Source organism: Pseudophryne corroboree, chromosome 4 (genome assembly GCF_028390025.1).
Source record: "Pseudophryne corroboree isolate aPseCor3 chromosome 4, aPseCor3.hap2, whole genome shotgun sequence".
Classification (NCBI taxonomy): domain Eukaryota; kingdom Metazoa; phylum Chordata; class Amphibia; order Anura; family Myobatrachidae; genus Pseudophryne; species Pseudophryne corroboree.
Window position 1 is genome coordinate 451,783,501 of NC_086447.1, and position 17,201 is coordinate 451,800,701.

Consider the following 17,201-nt stretch of genomic DNA (forward strand, 5'->3'; position numbering starts at 1 on the left):
AATCCCCTTTTTTATATTTTAAAATAGTGTAGTGCAGAATTCCCTAAACTTAGTTGAATAAATAAATCCCACAATCCACATTTTTATTTTTTAAATAAACTACTGTAGTTCATTTTTTAAATAAACTACTGTAGTTCATTTTTATAGGAAACAGTGATATGGAAAACGAATAGCTGATTACTGTCATTAAATGTTTGCTTACATTTCTCTTTCATCCACTAGGGGACACTGGAGTCCTATACAGTAGGGGTGTGAAACTTGCAACCGGAGGTGTGGCACAATCTAAAATTAGCATTGTCTGCACAGCCGGCTCCTCCCCCAGTTTTGAAAATTGTGCTGGAGGTACAGCACGTGGAGCACAGAGCTCCTGACTAAAATCTATGACAATGTGCTGCGTCCACCTAATAAAAGGGAGACAAAGCCTATGTATATTGGAGAGACAAAGATCCCTTTTGAAGGGACCTGCATCTCTCCACAGGAGATCCTCTTACAAGGCACAGTGAGTACTGGTCTCGACAATAGGGGCCATGTTAGACTTTTGTTTTATGCTTTCTCACCTGCCATAATTTTCCATACAGCCAGCGGTCACCAGGGTGTGGCGCGGGGCTGGAGAGCACGCCGGGGGTAGGGGGGAACAGTAAGCCGCCCATTACCGCTGAGAAGCGCCACACTGCTTAGCGCCGCTACGGGACTTAGTAAGAAGGGTCCGTAGCGTGCATCACCAGGGGCGAGAGACAGAGAGAGCAGAGTGCGGGGAGACTGAGCCGCGTACGGGGAGACACTGTATAGCGCCGCTACGGGACTTGGTAAGAAGGGTCCCGTAGCGTGCATCACCAGGGGCCAGAGAGAGCCGCGTGCGGGGAGACACTGTATAGTGCCGCTACGGGACTTAGTGAGAAACGGTCCCGTAGCTCGCGCGCACACCATAGACGCTGCAGTGTTTCCGCGCGGCTGAGGAGAGCTTTCAGCCGCGTGTGGGGAAGAGGCCGCTCAGCGCAATAGCGCGCCTCCCCATATTGTTTAAAACTATAGTACAGGAAAAACACTTATTCAAGGATGGCCCGGAGTGACTAAAAGGTTTTTATGTCGGCCATCTTAATTATCCCTAACTAGCGCCATTTACGGGGAAGGGATAGCTCCCCCCCCCCCCCCCCCCTCCGTATAAATATCAAGAGGGATGTTTTATTGAGTAGCAATAGCTCCCTCTACTGGTGAAAGAGTATATTCAGAAATGTGAGGATCTCCTGTACAAAATAATCCTATATACTATTTAGATTTTCAAAGGACTTCTATTATAAAGATCCTGAAGGAAATACAACGAAGCAAGCGGATACCAACTCTACCATCGTAGCTGAGTTACAGTTAAGGGTGGAGGTTGCATGTCGGCTGGTGGTTTAATATTTTTTATTTTCTATTTAATTATATATAGAATTTTGTCCTGTTCTGGATTCTATGTAAAGAAGGGAACAGTAATTCCAGCCAGATCCGATAGCTTTGCTTCCGTCATCGCTCACAGCCCTTCTCTTCCTAGTTTAAAGGGTGAAAGCGCCGTGAAATACCCTGGTAAGGGGTTTTAACCAACATGTCTAAAGCATTATGTTTATATGGCAGCTCCGGGGTAGCGACTCCTGATTAGACAAGGACACTACACCTGGGAGCAGTGCTCCGCATAGGTCATGGCAAAAGGACCTGGCAGATAGAAACAAGTAGATGGCGGAATCACGCATGCAGCAATAGGAAGGGGCTGCGAGATTCTTAAAAACGATGAAAGCATCCTCATCAAGTTAATACCGGCCGCACAAGCAGACTGTTAAAAGACCTCATCCTATTGTACCAGTTTCGGAGGGAGGAAGGTCTTATTATTGATACAGATAATTGAATCAAACCTAAACGCTGATTTTCAGGAAGAAGACACGGCAATCTCGGACCTAGATTCCTTAATTGACGTGGTAACGGTGATCCTAAACTTTAAAGTTGAAAAAGTTAAGGAGCCAGAGAATTTGGAATTATTCGAATCCCAAAAGAACCGCGTTCGACTGTGTTTCCCATTCCTAAGTCTCTCCGATCTCAAATGGAGGAGGCTTGGAAGCAACCTGATAAACCAGTAGTGTATGCTTCCTTAGGCAGTTTGTCAAAGAGGACAATCTTACCGATACCTAATGTAACGGCTTTTAAGGATGGCTCAGATCGTAAGGTTGACTCAGCCTTAAAGTCAATTTTTTTGTAGCAGCTGGTGCAGCACAGAGAGACCTTCAATCGTCTGTGTTTGGGTCAACAAAGCCATGGGAGCATGGTCGGGACATATTGTAGAGGCTATTGAGGAGGACAATAGCTTGGACGAAATACTCAACTGGCGGAACACTTTCGAGAATCCAGCTCGTATTTGTGTCAAGCCTCACAGGATATTAGCAGAATGGCATCGCGCATCTCCGCATCGGCCATATTACCTAAACGTATTTTATGGCTCAGAGAATGGCAGAAGGCGGTGGAATCCATCCCCTTTGGGGGTGAACTGCTTTTCGGTCCATAGTTGGACAAGTGAATTTCACAAGCTACGGCAGGGAAGTCCACTTTCCTACCTACTTCTTTTACGTGAACCACTCCACAGGTTAGGAGAGGTTATTCGGGACAAATGTTAATTCATTTAGGTTACAGTCCTTTCGAGCCCAAGCAAGAGGTTTCGGTTCACAAGCCCTTGGAGGCAGAGGTAGAGGCCGCTCACAGACAACAACCAGAAAGCAGGATAAACCTGCTGACAAGACAGGGACGAGACGGCCTCCCAGCTCACCTGGGGTCCCCCTTCGGGGGCGCACGTCTGGAAGGTTTCCGGGACATCTGGACCAAAACCTCACCAGAACGTTGGATAAAGGGTACAAACTAGATTTTCAACAAAGGCCTCACAGTCAGTTTTTTTTACAACGGAATTCCCTCGGTGCCCTCAGAAAGCAGAGGCATTACTGACAGCAATTCAAACATTGCTACGGTCAGAGGTCATTATTCCAGTTCCCGCCTCTCGGAAAGGTACGGGTTTCTATCCCAATCTTTTTGTCAGGACGGGCAGACCGATAATCACTTTCAAGGTTTTAAACCAGGTTCTAAGGGTCTACAAGTTCAAGATGGAATCAATCCAGTCGGTCGTTGCAGACTTAGAAAAAGGCGAGTTCATGGTATCCATGGACTTAAAGAATACAGATCTGCATATCCCAATCGGGACTCCTCACCAGGCTTACTTAGGGTTCGCACTGGTGACGGATCACTACCAATTCAAGGGCCTTGCCGTTCGGTCTATCATCAGACCCAGGAATCCTTACGAAGATCATGGCACTCATGGTTGCAGGATTGAGACTGTTAGGGCTCACATTTATATCTTGTCTTGACGATCCATGGATCGATACATACTCTCGGGAACAGTTGATCAAGGATGTTCAGACATCTCATCAATTTCTCATTCAACATGGGTGGCTTGTGAATTTCCAGAAATCCAACCTCATGCCAACTCAACGGATTCAATTCCTCGGTCTTATCTTGGACAAGGTCCAGGACCTACAGAGATTACTGGCTCGGGTACGGAGGTCACCAACGGCCCTCTGTGGGCAACTTCTCGGGAAGATGGCAGCGTCTTTCGAAGCTCTATAGTACGGCAGACTTCATCCCCGACCAGTCCAGTTGAACGTCATTGCTCAGGGAGTAGGGTCACACTGGCTTCTACATCAAAGAATCCGACTTCCACCGCACATACGAACCTCCTTGATTTGGTGGTCGTTGCACAGGAATCTCGCAGCAGGCAAGAGATTCAGCATTTGGGATTGGGGGATCCTGACAACGGACGCCAGTCTCAGAGGTTGGGGTGCAGTCTTGGCGGAACATCAGTTTCAGGGCAGATGGACAACACTGGTGAGCAGCCTACCCATAAACATTCTAGAACTAAGAACAGTTTATAATGCGCTTCTCTTAGCCGAAGACCTAGTCATGGGTCAACACATAAAGATACAGTCGTACAATGTCACAATGACGGCATACATGAACAGTCAGGGAGGAACTAGGAGCAGGATGGCGCTAAAAGAAGCCACAAAAATCTTGTTGTGGGCAAAAAATCATCCTCTCGGCAGTGTTCATTCCAGGTGTGGAAAACCGGGAAGCAGATTATCTCAGTCGCCAGGACATGCATCCGGGGGAGTGGTGCCTTCATCCACGGACTTGCGATATGGTGGTGAGATGGGGTCTCCCTCAAGTCGACTAGGGCGTCTCGGCAAAACCATCAACTGCCTAGGACAAGAGATCCAGCAGCAGAAGGAGTGGACGCATTAACACTTCCTTGGTGTTACAGGAGGGTTTACGTTTTTCCACTCATACTCAGGGTTTGGGAAAAGGTTGAAACAAGAACGAGTGTGGGCGATTCTTATCGCACCAGGTTGGACCCGCAGGAGTTGGTACTCAGACCTGTGTGGGTTACTAGCGGAAGATCCTTGGCGGTTACCTCAGAAAGAAGACCTGCTATCTCTGGGACCGTTCCAACACAGACCTACGTTTAACGGCGTGGTATTGAAACTCGGATCTTATGAAACGGACGGATACCAAGAACGGCCAGTCCTACGATGATTACCACTAAGACGCCGGTCAGAGTCAGGCACTACTACGGGATTTGGAGAGATACATGGACTGGTATCCAGAACGTGGGTGGGAATCGACGAACTTCCACTTATCCAGACTTCTACTTTTCCTTCAGATCGGTCTACAGGTAGGTCTGAGGCTGGGCTCTCTGAAGGTTCAAATTTTGGCTCTCTCCATCCTATTTCAACAGCGGTTAGCATCCTTGCCAGAGGTTCAAACCTTTTTACAGGGGGTTCTGAGGATCCAACCCCCTTTTCGTCCCCCCACTGCACCATGCTTATATTTTCTGTGGAAAACAGGTTTCCGGTTCGGACGGGTGCTCCTACCACCCGATCAGTGGGTACCTCATGGGCGGCTGCCAGAGGTGCTTCTGCTACTCAACTTTGCAGAGCGGCGACGTGGTCCTCAGCCCACACGGTCGCAAAATTTTACAAGTCTGCTACCTTTGCGGCCGGAGACTCTTAAGTTCGGACGTTTGGTTTTGCAGGCCACGACAGCACTCCCTCCCTTGGGGATAACTTTGGGACGTCCCCTACTGTATAGGACTCCAGTGTCCCCTAGTGGATGAAAGAGAAAAGAGTATTTTGGTACTTACCGATAAATCCATTTCTCTGAATCCTCTAGGGGACACTGGACGCCCGCCTCGGTGCTGTCAACCTGCTGTGTTCAAAGTTCTTGTTCAAACAGTTCGTACAAACAGCGTTAGTTTTTCGTTAAGAGTTTCTTGGATGCTGTTTGATGTGTTGTACGGTTCGGTTCCTCGCCATGTGCTATAATATCATGTCCTATTCTCTCAGTCCAATTTTAAAAACTGAGGGAGGAGGGATGTGAAGGGGGAGGAGCCGGCTGTGCAGACAATGCTAATTTTAGATTGTGCCACACCTCCGGTTGCGAACTTCACACCCCTACTGTATAGGACTCCAGTGTCCCTTAGAGGATTCAGAGAAATGGATTTATCGGTAAGTACCAAAATCCTCTTGTGTTCTGCTGCATGCTGCTAAGGGTTTTGCTAAGGTCATTTTTCCACATTTGCGCTTTTCACATTCCAACATCAATATCACAGATTTTTTATTTTATTTTTTCTTTCAGCCTAGGTGGACACTGGGATTGTGGGACATCCCAAAGTTGTCCCTTTACGGACAGGAACGCTCTCGGGTTGCACTGAGGACACGATGGCCGAAGGCTGCCAACAGCCGAGGCAAAGGTGTCAAATGTATAGAATTTGATGAAAGTGTCGACAGGACAACGTGGCCGCCCTGTAAAGCCGCTCCTGAGAAGTTCTGAGGTAGAGTGCCCACGGACACCGGAACTGGCCAAGCTTGACGAATGGCCACATGTATCCAACGTTTGCTTAGAGGACATCATAGAGTACAAAGAGGGAATCCAATTTGCGGAAAGGCCATGTTCTACGCACATAAATTCAAAGGGCTCTCACCACATTCAAGTGACTAGAGAGTCACCAGGATTAGGAGAAGCGGAAGGAGATAAAGAGGGAACCACAATCTACTGATTAATGTGGAACCTGGAGACATTGAGTGCGAAGAGCTGCATGGACCGAGTGGAAAACCAGGAACGGAGATCTGAGACAATGCACCTAGAGTCAGCAACGCTACGTGCCCAGGCAAAAGGTCAACAAAAAACATTTTTATATTGTTTTTGTATAATATATTTTTTTCTTTTGTCACAGCACCGTGACTGCAGTCATAGCCTAATAAATAAGAATTTACTTACCGATAATTCTATTTCTCATAGTCCGTAGTGGATGCTGGGAACTCCGTAAGGACCATGGGGAATAGCGGCTCCGCAGGAGACAGGGCACAAAAAGTAAAAGCTTTTGGACCTAGGTGGTGTGCACTGGCTCCTCCCCCTATGACCCTCCTCCAAGCCTCAGTTAGGATACTGTGCCCGGACGAGCGTACACAATAAGGAAGGATTTTGAATCCCGGGTAAGACTCATACCAGCCACACCAATCACACCGTATAACTTGTGATCTGAACCCAGTTAACAGTATGATAAACAGAGGAGCCTCTAGAAAAGATGGCTCACTACAACAATAACCCGATTTAGTTAACAATAACTATGTACAAGTATTGCAGACAATCCGCACTTGGGATGGGCGCCCAGCATCCACTACGGACTATAAGAAATAGAATTATCGGTAAGTAAATTCTTATTTTCTCTGACGTCCTAGTGGATGCTGGGAACTCCGTAAGGACCATGGGGATTATACCAAAGCTCCCAAACGGGCGGGAGAGTGCGGATGACTCTGCAGCACCGAATGAGAGAACTCCAGGTCCTCCTCAGCCAGGGTATCAAATTTGTAAAGCCGAGACCCCTCGGGCAGCCGCCCAAGATGAGCCCACTTTCCTTGTGGAATGGGCTTTTACAGATTTTGGCTGTGGCAGGCCTGCCACAGAATGTGCAAGCTGAATTGTACTACAAATCCAACGCGCAATAGTCTGCTTAGAAGCAGGAGCACCCAGCTTGTTGGGTGCATACAGGATAAACAGCGAGTCAGATTTCCTGACTCCAGCCGTCCTGGAAACATATTTTCAGGGCCCTGACTACGTCCAGCAACTTGGAGTCCTCCAAGTCCCTAGTAGCCGCAGGCACCACAATAGGTTGGTTTAGGTGAAACGCTGAAACCACCTTAGGAAGAAATTGAGGACGAGTCCTCAATTCCGCCCTATCCGAATGAAATATCAGGTAAGGGCTTTTATAGGATAAAGCCGCCAATTCAGATACTCGCCTGGCAGAAGCCAGGGCCAACAACATTACCACTTTCCATGTGAGATATTTTAATTCCACCGTGGCAAGTGGCTCAAACCAATGTGATTTTAGGAATCCCAAAACTACATTGAGATCCCAAGGTGCCACTGGGGGCACAAAGGGAGGCTGTATATGCAGTACCCTTTTTACAAAAGTCTGAACTTAAGGAAATGAAGCCAATTCTCTCTGAAAGAAAATCGACAAGGCCGAAATTTGAACCTTAATGGACCCTAACTTTAGGCCCATGGACAGTCCTGTTTGCAGGAAATGTAGGAAACGACCTAGTTGAAATTCCTCTGTCGGGGCCTTCTTGGTCTCGCACCACGCAACATATTTTCGCCAAATACGGTGATAATGCTGTGCGGTTACATCCTTCCTAGCTTTAATCAGGGTAGGAATAACTTCATCTGGAATGCCTTTTTCCTTCAGAATCCGGCGTTCAACCGCCATGCCGTCAAACGCAGCCGCGGAAAGTCTTGGAACAGACAGGGTCCCTGCTGAAGCAGGTCCCTTCTTAGCGGCAGAGGCCACGGGTCCTCTGTGAGCATCTCTTGAAGTTCCGGGTACCAAGTCCTTCTTGGCCAATCCGGAGCCACTAGTATAGTTCTTACTCCTCTCCGTCTTATAATTCTCAGTACCTTGGGTAAGAGAGGCAGAGGAGGGAACACATACACCGACTGGAACACCCAAGGTGTTACCAGAGCGTCCACAGCTATTGCCTGCGGGTCTCTTGACCTGGCGCAATACCTGTCTAGTTTTTTGTTGAGGCGTGACGCCATCATGTCCACCTTTGGTTTTTCCCAACGGTTCACAATCATGAGGAAGACTTCCGGATGCAGTCCCCACTCTCCCGGGTGTAGGTCGTGTCTGCTGAGGAAGTCTGCTTCCCAGTTGTCCACTCCCGGAATGAACACTGCTGACAGTGCTATCACATGATTTTCCGCCCATTGCAGAATCCTTGCAGCTTCTGTCATTGCCCTCCTGCTTCTTGTGCCGCCCTGCCTGTTTATGTGGGCGACTGCTGTGATGTTGTCCGACTGGATCAACACCGGCTGACCCTGAAGCAGAGGCTTTGCTAGACTTAGAGCATTGTAAATTGCCCTTAGTTCCAGTATATTTATGTGAAGTGAAGTCTCCAGGCTTGACCACACTCCCTGGAAGTTTCTTCCTTGTGTGACTGCTCCCCAGCCTCTCAGGCTGGCATCCGTGGTCACCAGGATCCAGTCCTGAATGCCGAATCTGCGGCCCTCTAGGAGATGAGCACTTTGCAGCCACCACAGAAGAGATACCCTTGTCCTTGGAGACAGGGTTATTTTCTGATGCATCTGAAGATGCGATCCGGACCATTTGTCCAGCAGATCCCACTGAAAAATTCTTGCGTGGAATCTGCCGAATGGAATCGCTTCGTAAGAAGCCACCATTTTTCCCAGGACCCTTGTGCATTGATGCACTGACACCTTTCCTGGTTTTAGGAGGTTCCTGACTAGCTCGGATAACTCCCTGGCTTTCTCCTCCGGGAGAAACACCTTTTTCTGGACTGTGTCCAGAATCATCCCTAGGAACAGCAGACGTGTCGTCGGAATCAGCTGCGATTTTGGAATATTTAAAATCCACCCGTGCTGTTGTAGTACTTCTTGAGATAGTGCTACTCCGACTTCTAACTGTTCTCTGGACCTTGCCCTTATTAGGAGATCGTCCAAGTAAGGGATAATTAATACGCCTTTTCTTCGAAGAAGAATCATCATTTCGGCCATTACCTTGGTAAAGACCCGGGGTGCCGTGGACAATCCAAACGGCAGCGTCTGAAACTGATAATGACAGTTCTGTATTACGAACCTGAGATACCCTTGGTGAGAAGGGCAAATCGGGACATGGAGATAGGCATCCTTGATGTCCAGAGACACCATATAGTCCCCTTCTTCCAGGTTCGCTATCACTGCTCTGAGTGATTCCATCTTGAATTTGAACCTTTTGATATAAGTGTTCAAAGATTTTAGATTTAAAATCGGTCTCACCGAACCGTCTGGTTTCGGTACCACAAACAGTGTGGAGTAATATCCCTTCCCTTGTTGTAGGAGGGGTACTTTTATTATCACCTATTGGGAGTACAGCTTGTGAATGGCTCCCAATACCGCCTCCCTGTCGGAGGGAGCTATTGGTAAAGCAGACTTCAGGAACCGGCGAGGGGGAGACGTCTCGAATTCCAATTTGTACCCCTGAGATACTACTTGCAGGATCCAGGGGTTCACTTGCGAGTGAGCCCACTGCGCGCTGAAATTTCTGAGACGACCTCCCACCGTACCTGAGTCTGCTTGTAAGGACCCAGCGTCATGCTGAGGACTTGGCAGAAGCGGAAGAGGGCTTCTGTTCTTGGGAAGAAGCTGTCTGCTGCAGTCTTTTTCCCCTTCCTCTACCCCGGGGCAGATATGACTGTCCTTTTGTCCGCTTGCCTTTATGGGAACGAAAGGACTGATGCTGAAAAGACGGTGTCTTTTTCTGTTGAGAGGTGACTTGAGGTAAAAATGTGGATTTCTCAGCCGTTGCCGTGGTTACCAGGTCTGATAGACCGACCCCAAATAACTCCTCCCCTTTATATGGCAATACCTCCATGTGCCGTTTTGAATCCGCATCACCTGACCACTGTCGCGTCCATAACCCTCTTCTGGCAGAAATGGACAGCGCACTTACTCTTGATGCCAGAGTGCAAATATCTCTCTGTGCATCTCGCATATATAAAAATGCATCTTTTAATTGCTCAATAGTCAATAAAATACTGTCCCTATCCAGGGTATCAATATTCTCAGTCAGGGAGTCCGACCACGCCACCCCAGCACTGCACATCCAGGCTGAGGCGATTGCTGGTCGCAGTATAACACCAGTATGTGTGTATATACTTTTAAGGATATTTTCCAGCCTCCTATCTGCTGGCTCCTTAAGGGCGGCCGTTTCTGGAGACGGTAACGCCACTTGTTTTGATAAGCGTGTGAGCGCCTTATCTACCCTAGGGGGTGTTTCCCAACGAGCCCTAACCTCTGGTGGGAAGGGATATAGTGCCAATAATTTTTTAGAAATTAGCAGTTTTTTGTCGGGGGTAACCCACGCTTCATCACACACTTCATTCAATTCATCTGATTCAGGAAAAACTACGGGTAGTTTTTTCACACCCCACATAATACCCCTTTTCGTGGTACTTGCAGTATCAGAGATGTGCAAAACCTCCTTCATTGCCGTGATCATGTAACGTGTGGCCCTACTGGAAAATACGTTTGTTTCTTCACCGTCGACACTGGAGTCAGTGTCTGTGTCGACCCACTGAGGTAACGGGCGTTTTATAGCCCCTGACGGTGTTTGAGACGCCTGGACAGGCACTAACTGAGCTGCCGGCTGTCTCATGTCGTCAACAGTTTTCTGTAACGTGCCGACACTAACGTAATTCCTTAATTACGGCCATCCATTCAGGTGTCGACTCCCTAGGGGGTGACATCACCATTATAGGCAATTGCTCCGCCTCCACATCATTTTCCTCCTCATACATGTCGACACACACGTACCGACACCCAGCACACACACAGGGAATGCTCTGATAGAGGACAGGACCCCACTTAGCCCCTTGGGGAGATAGAGGGAGAGTTTGCCAGCACACACCAGAGCACTATATATGTATAGGGACAACCTTACAATAAGTGTCTATCCCTTATAGCTGCTTATATCTGTTATTTTGCCAAATAAGTGCCCCCCTCTCTTTTTTACCCTGTTTCTGTAGTGCAGGATGCAGGGGAGATTCTGGGAGCCTTCCTACCAGCGGAGCTGTGTGGGAAAATTGGCGCTGTGTGCTAAGGAGATAGGCCCCGCCCCCTTCACGGCGGGCTCTTCTCCCGCTTTTTTCTGGAAAACTGGCAGGGGTTAAATACATCCATATAGCCCAGGAGCTATATGTGATGTATTTTTTGCCAAATAAGGTAAATTCATTGCTTCCCAGGGCGCCCCCCCCCCCCCCCAGCGCCCTGCACCCTCAGTGACCGAAGTGTGAAGTGTGCTGAGAGCAATGGCGCACAGCTGCAGTGCTGTGCGCTACCTTATGAAGACAGGAAAGTCTTCTGCCGCCGATTTATGGACCTCTTCTTGCTTCAGCATCTGTAAGGGGGCCGGCGGCGCGGCTCCGGGACCCATCCATGGCTGGGCCTGTGATCGTCCCTCTGGAGCTAATGTCCAGTAGCCAAGAAGCCCAATCCACTCTGCACGCAGGTGAGTTCGCTTCTTCTCCCCTTAGTCCCACGCTGCAGTGAGCCTGTTGCCAGCAGGACTCACTGAAAATAAAAAAACCTAAGTATACTTTTACTTCTAAGCAGCTCAGGAGAGCAACCTAGATTGCACCCTTCTCGGCCGGGCACAAAGATCTAACTGAGGCTTGGAGGAGGGTCATAGGGGGAGGAGCCAGTGCACACCACCTAGGTCCAAAAGCTTTTACTTTTTGTGCCCTGTCTCCTGCGGAGCCGCTATTCCCCATGGTCCTTACGGAGTTCCCAGCATCCACTAGGACGTCAGAGAAAAAATAAAAATATATTTTTTTTTATAACTATTTGGTTTAAACGAGGGTGGTTCAAACCAGCCACCCCTGGACTAGAGTAAACAAGACTAAGGTTATATTCCTAAAGTACAAAATATACTGGGAAAAAAGAAAACCAAGGCATAATTTGTGTGGGTGCTGCATACAAAAGGGGATTTTTGTCTTACCTGTGAAATACTTTTTTCTGAAGCCGTGGTGGACACTTTCTTTTGTGAGGGGACACTGGGTGCCCACACTATGCTGTGGTTCTATAGGCCAGGCAGTATCTGTGTGTGTGTCAGGGTTTTATTCTGCTTCTTCTCTCCTTTATCTGTTTCTTTGGGCTTGATAAGTAAAAACTGGTCCACTGAAAAGCAGGCGGGATATAGGGGAGGAGAAGCCTCCGCTGCACTTTAGAAGAAGTTAACTCCTTGGTGCCCGCAGTGCACCACATGGGATGGAATCCTGCCCCCTAACAATCCCGACAGTCGGCATGCCGACTAACAGGGACTATTCCCCCAACTCCCATAGAGTGGGAACAGAACCTGTGGTGAATGCAGACATACCCAATCCCCCCACAACACCATACCCCACAGTCCCAGTGTCCACCTAGGTTGAAAGAAAAACTATCATCTCAATTAGAATTTAAACAGCACCAGTTAAAGCACAAAGTCCGTTACAGGAGATCCAAGGCAGCAATCTTTGCACTGCAATATAAGTAAGTACACTTTACTCATTTATTAAGTGGCCTGGCCTTCTAGGCCTTATGGTAACAGAGGTGTTCTGGGATGATCAAGGGACGAGACATCATTTATCTCTGATGCTCAGATGGGATTGCTGGGGAGTCTATATGCATCGAGAAAGACATAGGATACTAACCATGTGTTTGTCCTTTATGCAGTCCTCTCCATAGGCCTTAAGCCTTTCAAAAAGCTCAGAAACAGCAGATATTATCGTCTGCACATCCAATGCCTTCAAATCTTGGCAAAGGTCTTCAGTCAGCAATGTGGTAATGAGGCCTTGCTGGAGTTGGTGCTCAACATTCTCTTCAACTACAGAAAACCACATAAGACAGGTCATACAAAACTTCAAGCAGATGCCCAAAGATAATATTTGGAAATAAATGAGAGCGCAATTGCAATTAAAAATATAGTAAATACTTTAATACATGCACAACATATATTAGACAAAATTAAAAACAAAGTTATTCTAAAAGGTTATTCTAAAAAGTCAAATAAATTATTGGTGCTTGACACACCCCCAGAGGGTTCCACAACCTGTAACTGATCCGGTAATTGTCTGTAAATCAATCACTGTCTCAAATGTTGGTAGCTTTTTCTACTATGTTTGAATAAAGTTCACAAAGATGGTATTCAGTGGTGAAAGCGATAACCATTATGTGCACACTGCAGATATCAGAGCCCTGTGGTCAGCACCAGTATGCCAACACTGTTAAAATATTATATAAAGTATTTTAATGGTGTCGCTTGGATAACTTTAAACATGCTGCTTTTAGAGCAGGTCTAAAGTTAGATAAGCAAGATAGTTAAAATAATAGGATTTTGGTACTTACCAGGTAAATCCTTTTCTTTGAATCCATAGTGGGCACTGGAGTACTCTTGGGATATGGACGGCTTCCGCAGGAAACAGGGCACTGAATATTTAAATTTAGAACTCTCCACCCCTCCATATCCCAGAGTACCTCAGTGTTTTTTACTGAGCCGAACAGGAGCTATAGAGAGGTTGACAATGGAGAATCACATATAACATAACGGACAACAACAAAGTTGACACATAACGTTACTGACAACTAAACAGTTGACACCATAACCGATAGAACTTTATAATTTGAACCAGTCGGTGAAACTGTGTTACCATAAGATCCCCTGAGCTTACCACAAACCAGGTAAAACTGCTCTGGGTGGGCGTCCAGTGCCCCCTATGGATTCAAAGAAAAGGATTTACCTGGTAAGTACCAAAATCCTATTTTCTTTTTCATCCACTAGGGGTCACTGGAGTACTCTTGGGACGTACCAAAGTTTCCCTTGTGGGCGGGAGAGCTGTTTGGCACCTGTAACACTATGCAACCAAAGCTAGATGCTGATGCCGAAAACGTATCAAACTTGTAATAGCGCACAAACGTGTGCACTGCTGACCATGTAGCCGCACGGCAAAGCTGCGTCGTAGAAGCTCCACGACCAGATGCCCATGAAGCTCCCACAGAACATGTGGAATGAGCTGTTACTGATGTAGGCGGCTGTAACCTAGCATGAAGGTAAGCCTGACGTATAGTCAGTTTTATCCATCTGGATAAGGTCTGCTTAGAAGCTGGCCAACCTATCTTGGCAGCATCATAGAGAACAAACAATGCGCAACAACAACAACAACAATGCGCGTACCACATCCAGAGTTCCAGAATGTCCGGTTAACACAGGAACTATTATTGGTTGATTGATGTGAAAAGATGACACTACCCTTTGGTAAGAAAGCTGTATTCGGTCAAAGTTCCGCTCTGTCATCATGAAACACCAAATACGGTGGCTTGCATGACAAGACACCGAAATCTGAAACACGCCTTGCCGAAGCTAAGGCTAGAAGAAAAATCATTTTTCAAGTAATATCCACTTTCAAAATGTGAAGACTGTAATAAATCTAAACCCAGATTCAAGTCCCATGGCGCTGTAGGTGGAATGAATGGAGGCTGTACTCTGAGGACACCTTGCAGAAAAGTGTGTGCCGACGGCAATAGAGCCAATCGTCTTTGAAAATAAATTGACAGCGCAGATACCTACACCTTTAGTGTAGATAAACGCAGTCCTCCATCTAACCTGGCTGTAGACATAACAAAAGATGGGATAACTTGAAAGATGATGTCGGAAACTTCAGAGTTTCACACCAATCTATATAGGCACGCCAAATTCTGTAATAATGAGCTCCCGTAACTGGCTTCCTAGCCCGTAACATGGTTGGTATAACCGATTCTGGAATGCCCTCTCTCCTTAAGAGTGCGTTCTCAATAGCCACCCCGTCAAACGCAGCCGCGCTAAATCGGGGTAAAGGAACGGACCCTGTTGTAACAAGTCGGACGTAGTGGCAGCGGCCAAGGATCGTCTGCGAGTAGTCCGCGGAGATCTGAGAACCAAGCTCTCCGAGGCCAATGAGGCGCCACTAGTATGACTGTGACGGACTCTCTTTTGATCCGTTTTAGCAACAGAGGGAGCAGCGGAAACGGTGGAAACAGATACACGAGGCTGTACGGCCACGCGATTGTGAGAGCATCCACCGCCACTGCCTTTGGATCTCTCGTTCTGGACACATACTGGGGCGTTTGGTGATTGTGGCGAGATGCCATCAGGTCCACTTGAGGGTAACCCCACCTCTGGACCAACATGTGAAACACTTCTGGATTTAATGCCCATTCTCCTGGATGAAAATCCCGACGCTGAGATAATCCGCCTCCCAGTTGTCCACTCCCGGAATGAACACTGCCGACAATATCACCTGGTGGTATTCTGGCCAATTGAGGATTCGAGCTACTTCCCGCATTGCCATGCGGCTTCTCGTTCCTCCTTGTTTGTTGATGTATGCGACTGCCGTCGCGTTGTCTGACTGCACTTGGACAGTCTGAGAGCGAAGCATGTGTACTGCTTGTCGTAGTGCATTGTAAATAGCGCGGAGTTCCAGGACATTAATAGACAGCAATCTTTCGTGATCCGCCCAGAGACCCTGGAGCTGACAATTTTGAACTACAGCTCCCCAACCTCCGAGACTCGCGTCCGTTGTTAGAATTATCCAATTCCAGCCGCCGCCTGCGGTTAAATTGTGTACCTTGAGCCACCAGAGTAGAGACACCCTTGCCCTTGGCGACAACCTCACCCTGTGGCGAATCTGCAGATGCTAGGCCGACCACTGTGCGAGCACATCCAGTTGAAATGGACGTGAGTGAAATCTTCCGAACTGAAGCGATTCGAAAGCCGCCACCATTGTTCCTAATAGGCGAATACACAAATGTACCGAGACTGTGCGTGGCTTGAGCACTAATTGTACCAGATGGCAAATAATCTGTACTTTCTGTTGTGGTAGGTAAATTCTTTGATCTACCGTATTGAGAATCATACCTAGGAATTGAAGTCGTTGAGACGGAATTAGATATGATTTCTTGAAGTTGACACTCCAACCGTGGTGAACCAGTACATTGTACGTTAGCAGCGCATGTTGGAGGAGCATCTGTTGAGACGGAGCTTTTATGAGCAGATCGTCTAAGTACGGAACGATTGTCACTCCCAGGGATCTGAGATGAGTTATCATCACAGACATCACCTTGGTGAATACCCGAGGCGCTGACGAGAGGCCAAACGGTAGAGCCTGAAACTGTTAATGGTTGTGGCGTATTGCAAAACGCAAGAACCTCTGATGAGGTGACCAAATCGGAATGTGTAAGTACGCATCCTTGAGATCTAGCGCAATCATGCAATCTTGTGGCTCTAAATCTGCAATTACTGACCGCAGAAATTCCATCTTTAATCTGTAGTAAGTGACTTACTGAGTGAGACTCTGACTGAGCCATCCGGCTTCGGTACCACAAACAGACTGGAATAATAACCCTGACCTTGTTGGTGTACCAGGCCTGGAATTAAAACTGCTGAATCCAGCAGAGACTGAATGGCAATTTGCCGAAGCGCCTTCTTGTCGTCCGACAGAGGCAGTCCTGTCTTGAAAAAGCGCAGTGGCGGGAGACAGCTTTCTTTTAACACTAAATTGCGGATACATCCATCAGTGGATGTCTGGAATCCCGGCAAATGTAACGTCTGAAGGCGCGCTCCCACAATTGGAAATCCGAGATGGCCTGGGAATCTGTCAAGCCACTGGCTTGTCGGTGACCTTAGCGCCCTGACGTTACAAGGCGTGGCTGTTTCTCTACCACAGCCTTGAAAGGACTGAAGTCTAAAGGATTTGAACGCCGGGTCAGAGTATTTCCATCTCGGTTTCGGTGGAGGCAATGGCAGGAAACTAGACTCCTCCCCGTGTTTCTACTGACATCTCAAGATATTCCTAAATAAGAACCCCATTGGAGATATCTGTCGTTTAGTAAATACGACTTTATTATATGTGAGAGGCTCCTTAGTCTCTGTAAACTTCAGAGACTGACGCACTGGCCTGATGAGATTATTAATGTTTGGGCTGTCAAAAGCTGCACTATCTGACTGCTGGTCTAATTTGCCCTCCTCATCCTTATTTAGCGCCGTGAGGTCTGGCATAGAATTGTCAGACTGC

General features: G+C 47.5%; 1 protein-coding gene across 1 annotated transcript in view; it reads right to left on the reverse strand.

Moving 5' to 3' along the window:
• Positions 1 to 17,201, reverse strand: part of MDN1 (midasin AAA ATPase 1) — a 695,825-nt gene that overhangs the window by 69,992 nt on the left and 608,632 nt on the right. Inside the window, exon 82 of the mRNA XM_063916985.1 lies at positions 12,807 to 12,979. Coding sequence (XP_063773055.1) covers positions 12,807 to 12,979 — 173 coding nt within the window. The remainder of the gene's footprint in view (positions 1 to 12,806; positions 12,980 to 17,201) is intronic.